The sequence below is a fragment of the Oncorhynchus tshawytscha genome, linkage group LG16 (assembly GCF_018296145.1).
Source record: "Oncorhynchus tshawytscha isolate Ot180627B linkage group LG16, Otsh_v2.0, whole genome shotgun sequence".
Classification (NCBI taxonomy): Eukaryota; Metazoa; Chordata; class Actinopteri; order Salmoniformes; family Salmonidae; genus Oncorhynchus; species Oncorhynchus tshawytscha.
Window position 1 is genome coordinate 74,300,890 of NC_056444.1, and position 5,795 is coordinate 74,306,684.

General features: G+C 39.8%; 1 protein-coding gene across 1 annotated transcript; it reads right to left on the reverse strand.

Moving 5' to 3' along the window:
* Positions 1-982: 982 nt before the first annotated feature.
* On the reverse strand, positions 983-4,750 carry LOC112235475 (homeobox protein Hox-C12a). Its single transcript, XM_024403926.2, has 2 exons — positions 4,063-4,750; positions 983-3,146 (listed from the first exon to the last, which is right to left on the reverse strand). Exons 1-2 carry the CDS (start codon positions 4,676-4,678, stop codon positions 2,908-2,910), a joined length of 855 nt encoding a protein of 284 aa, XP_024259694.1. The 5' UTR covers positions 4,679-4,750; the 3' UTR covers positions 983-2,907.
* Between the last annotated feature and the right edge of the window lie 1,045 nt (positions 4,751-5,795).

Consider the following 5,795-nt stretch of genomic DNA (forward strand, 5'->3'; position numbering starts at 1 on the left):
TAGTAAACAATATTCAAAACGGTATGGTAGGCTAGTAAGCTATATTCAACACGGTATGGTAGGCTAGTAAGCTATATTCAACACGGTATGGTAGGCTAGTAAACTATAGGCAAAACGCACAAGTGGCAGCAGCGTATGATGTAGGCGTAAGTATTTTTTGATATACAGGGACTAATGGTGCCAGGAGTCGGTCGCCGGATCCGGCCATCCACAGTTCACTGAAATGCCAACAAATGATCTCAATTGAGTAAAAAACACAAGCCGCCACTTTATTGTGACAAACCCTTAATACCCTATTTTTTTTTTCAATGATAATTATGTTTGAGAGTTATTTGGCTGACATGTGCAACGCAAACTCCATATTTTCTGTTTACCTGTCATTACCACATAACCAGTGCATCATATTGTTTTACCATTCCAAATGAGAGCGCTGGGGTTCTTGTTTACCTGTCATTACCACATAACCAGTGCATCATATTGTTTTACCATTCCAAATGAGAGCGCTGGGGTTCTTGTACACATCACTTCAACTACGGACCACAGTAAAAGTTCATTGAAACAGCATGAAGGATAAATATATCAGAATATCCAGCCAACTATGAGGTTCAGGATATTATAACTGGAATGTAGTCCTATTACTGCTATATTGTTTGTTCAAGTCACTGTTTTATTGCATTCCAGCGACATTGACTACCTGGCCTTTGAACTGCAATATGTGTTTATAATATTTAAATGAGGAAGCTACTCAACTTACAGTATATGTGTTGCCACACTCCGAGTAGGATTTATTACAGATCTTCAAAATGTTTGTTTTAGAAGAAAAACGGAAACAAAATAAAGCTATAGCTGATCTTAGATTTTTGTCGTGTATATCCAAACAAGAATCCAACGCAATAACCGTGTGTAAATGCTAGAATGCGACTCATTTGTTGTGCCATTATCACATAATAAAGTACTTGAAACAACAGTAAAATGACAGTGGTATAACCTTTTTTATTTTTTAAAGATTCTGTTTATTAGAAACCTTATTCATACATAGATACATTCATGTCATTTTTACTTTTATACAACACAACGTTTTATTAAGCAACCCTCACAAGAGCAAATAAGGGAACGCAATATTGTACAAGAAAAGAAGGAACAATAACGTAACACTATCAGACTGAGAAAGGGTATCCTGAAATATCATGTAAATAGTATCATATCATACAATTTTTTATAACCATGTCTTCATTTCATATAACCATTTACAACCGCAAATAATGGGAATGCGAGATTGTATATTGGAACATTAACATAAAACACTATTATATTGAGATAGGATATCCCCAAATATCATATTATTTCCATACTTTTACAATTTGCTACACGTTATAAGGTAAAAAGAGACACCATATAGTACATAACGAATACCAAATACAGTAGCCTACAAATGATAGTCAGTACCTCCGACCAATGCATTATAATCACTATAATTATAATATGCATACATCATAAAGGTTTTTAAAATGCGACGATATGTCTTTCAATCTTTCAGTTGTTTCTACTTTAAAAGTCATAAGGTACCGAGCAATCATTATGTATCATCCATTTGTTTATTTTCACATAATCACTAACATGCTTCACTGTGTCTTTCACTGCTGGGGTTTAATCCGTATACATTCAACACTATAATACGTGCTGCCCAGATGTTAAAGGTTCACACACCAGATTTTGTATGTCATATATGTTTATAATACGATATTTCTTTCCACTGAGCCTATTTTTCAGTCAAGTTCTACTTCCAATGATGCCCATTTCAAATGTGCACTTTTCCAGCGGTAACCGTTATTCCTGGGCCTATATCAAGTACAAAAGCTTATTGAGAGTCTATCTATGGGATGTGCATTTACGAAGAAGACATATATCTCTGCATGTTATTGCAATAAGGATCTCCAACAACTCTATGGTGGACAAATAATTGAAGAATAATTGTCAGCACGTCTACGAGAACTATGATCTTCGATAGCAGCCAGCACGAACCCGTGTTTAAACAACAACCTCATCTGTTCTGATCCAACCCCCAAAGTTATTCAGAGGCTGTTGGGGGAGGGGGGGCAATATCAAATATCTTGAGAAAGTTGTCAGCACATGAACGAATTCATGGCAAATAATATTTCAAAGCGCTGCAGCCATAGAGAGGTTGGCTTGGAGGTTTAAGATCCTCTGATTTGCGGCTTGGAGTCTGACTCCTTGCTCGTGACCGTGAACGTGCCGAAACACATGGCAGGGAACTAGAGGAAGCAGATAAGGGCATTGTGTTCATCTCAACCACTGTCGTTCGTCTTAACCAATCTACATTGCCAGTGACAATGAAAGCACGTAAATGGGATTCAGGAACACTGGTGAAGAATTGGCCTGATAGGTTTATCGCAAACTCTGGCCTGATAGGTTTATCGCAAACTCTGGCCTGATAGGGTTATCGCAAACTCTGGCCTCGTGTTTATTATATTGCTTTTCATTTTGTTAATTTAGTTTTCAAATAATTTATCAAAATAAATGGTTCATTTTCAAGGGTTTAGGAAATGACATCAGTCATGGACATCATGCACTAATTCCGTCCTTTGGGACGCAAGAATATAATCTCACAGTTGATTAACGTCTGTAGGCTATAGGTGTTTTACCACAACACTATGGTAGTACTATCCTGCATAACTCGGCCGATATTCTAAGTTATCGCAGCAGTATCACTTGGTCGTTTTCCTTAGGGCCTACACCTAAAATATTTTCCTGAACATTTTGCACCTTCTGATGGAGATGGAGCGAGAGTAGGCTAGGTGAGTACATGCATGCATTTATAGCAATTGCAGACAGGAGAAACACTGCCTGTCAATCGATTATCCTTATGGTGCCACGTCTCTACTAAATCTAAAAGAAGCCCATAGCTTGCTCCCTCATCATCAGTCTCTTCTTCTTCATACGCCGGTTCTGGAACCAGATTTTAACCTGTTGATCGCTGAGGTTGAGGCGATTAGACAGCTCCCTCCGCCGCTGTCTGGTGATGAACTCATTCAGTATGAACTCGCCCTCCAGTTCTGCCAGTTGGAGCTTGGAGTAGGGCTTGCGTTTCTTTCGGGTCCGGGTGTGCATCGGGTACCACGGGGCACCTGGAGGGGGCATACAAGATATGGATAAGTCACACCAGTTGGGACTACAAATTAAGCTCACAGTCACCTCCAAGACTATTCTCCTTTCAATGTGACTTCCTGTGCTGCGCACATGAACATGTGTTGTGTTACACTTTACTTGTTGTGGTCTAATCTATTTAATTCTGAATCTTATTCGATGACATGGGGAATGTTTGTTCAGAAGCTTCAGCTGAAATTCTGTTTCCTTCTTCGGAGTTTATACATAAAGGCAAAGGGACCACTAATTTACAGTAGTTTGTGTCACATGAAGTTTTACTGATGCAGTTAAAGCTGATGCAGTTAACGCGATAATTAAGTATTTCCTTGCAAAACCCCCAACATCCCCCCCCCTTTAAAGTACACAGCGACAGATATTAATTATGTTAACGAGTCATTAAAACGAAACCCCTCTCTATTTCATGCAGTCATCCACAGCGACTCACCTCTTCAAATCACTGCACTCATTTGTTCTGCCTAATATTTGCGTAATATACATGTTATTACAAGCTAAATGATACAGATAAACCAAACTGATACATTCACATCGATAAGCTTATTCGTAATTATTTGTCTCTGACCCTGAGACGCATGCAGTGGCAGTAAGACCCAAGACCGTGGACTAAAATGGTCTGCAGCCTAAAGTCTCCTGGTTGAACACAAACGCTTGAAGCAGGACGGAACATTTTAAGGAAACCCCTAGCGGCGTTTGTCTGCCACGCAAGTGAAGTCGCCTACAGGCAAAAAACAAAACATGAGCATCATGATAACAAATCGCTAGAGCCAACAACAAACCTCTGGCTATGCTGAACTACACAATTCCTTTGATAACAAACGAGCATTTGGGGGATTTATAATATCATATAACAGTGTTTGGATGAATGAGGATGGGACCCACCTCCGCATGCAGCTATGTTGCCCGAATGGGCGGTGTGGTTTCCTGGTGACAGAAGGGTCTGAGGGTCGCTGGAGGAAGTTTTGCTGCCCTCGTTGAGAAGCGAGGAGCTGGAATCGGATTCCAGAGATTGGCAGGACGGCGGGTCTTGAGCGAGTTGCTCGGTCCCATAATTATACTTAGAAAATGCACCAATGTTATTGCTGCCCATGCCAGAGTGCATCCCGTGATCAGATGTTATGAATGATGATGTGTCCCTCGCTTTATCCTCTCGCTTTAGGCTGCTCCCGCCACCACCGGAACAGCTCTCTCTGCTGCTCACGCTGCCATTGCTATAATAACATTTACTCTCCTCCGGTCGAGTAATTTCACACGACCGGTTGAAAGAAGGGTTAATAGACACGGGGCTGCTAAAATATGATTGAGAGTATCCATTGCAGGGCTCGGATGGGTTCCACGGGAGGGAGCAAACATTGTCCCTTCTCGGGTAGGGGAGAGATGGTAGCCCCGCCAGTTGTCCCCCCGAGGCTCGGAAATTCGGAAAGTAAAAAGTGTCTCCAGTGTGGATGTTTACCAAAGGTCCCACAAACCCGGGATTAAGAAGATTATGCTCGCCCATTTCCGCGGGCCCGACCAACAGCTTCTAGTTTATTGCAATCTGACATTTAACGTAGTTAAACCTGGGGGTGCACCTGATTGGTCAACCTAAAGTCATGTGATCTAAGGACTAAATTATGCTACACAAGGGTACCACCCACTTGGTCCACCTCAGACAAAACAAAACATTAACTGTATTACGGGGTTTATGTGCTTTAAAAAAATACTATAAATGTTTTATTAAATATGTATAATCTTGTTTTTCTTCTCTGGAACCCAGTCGATTCCAAACCTACTTCTCCTTTTTTCTCCTCTACTATACAAATATATGTAACAATCCCTAGTCTCGTTTAATATTTTTATTAGCTGGCAAAGGTTTTAAAATACTATTTCTTATGAAAACTATTTATTTTCCTAGAAGGAGAAGGTGCATCGTTTTTTCGAGCAAATTATGTTTGAATTAAATGTCAAATAAAGCTGTGATGTCCGTCTTTTACAAGCTTGTTTTAAGAAAAGACTGATGCTCATTGCCGCTCTCTACTTTAGCGGCTCTGTTAAAATCAGACGTTATTCTGTAAGGTTACTTTAAGAGTGTATATCTCACATAATATTATCCCATACACCCATGAACAACTTTAACAGATACCCCCTATAAACGTTCGCTAACAAACTCTATGAGGACGGTGATAGGCCTATACCTCTCACAATTATTTTATATAAACTTTACAAGTTAGCAGAGGGAACTTAACAGATTCAATCGGTGGAGACGTGCTGAACCATATTCCATTAATTAGTTGATTTGTAGTATTATCATTCTGAAGATGCTCTGTAGGAATCGCTATTATGCATCACAGTGTAGCTGTTATAATAGCAAAGCACCGCTAGAGAGCAATTTTAGAGGAAAAATGCTTTGTTATATGCTATAGTACAACAGCAAAAATGAATGCTTAGTCTCAGCAAAAAAAATGTAATCACTTTACCATATTTAAAAAAAAATACGACTCCTATGCATATCATTCAGGCACGTAGCCAACAGTTAGCAAATACATTCCAATGTGGTCTAAGTCTGTCAAAATGTTCAACATATACGCCAGAGGATGGTATGGTACCATATTCTTTCTCTTTCTTCTCCTCCCATC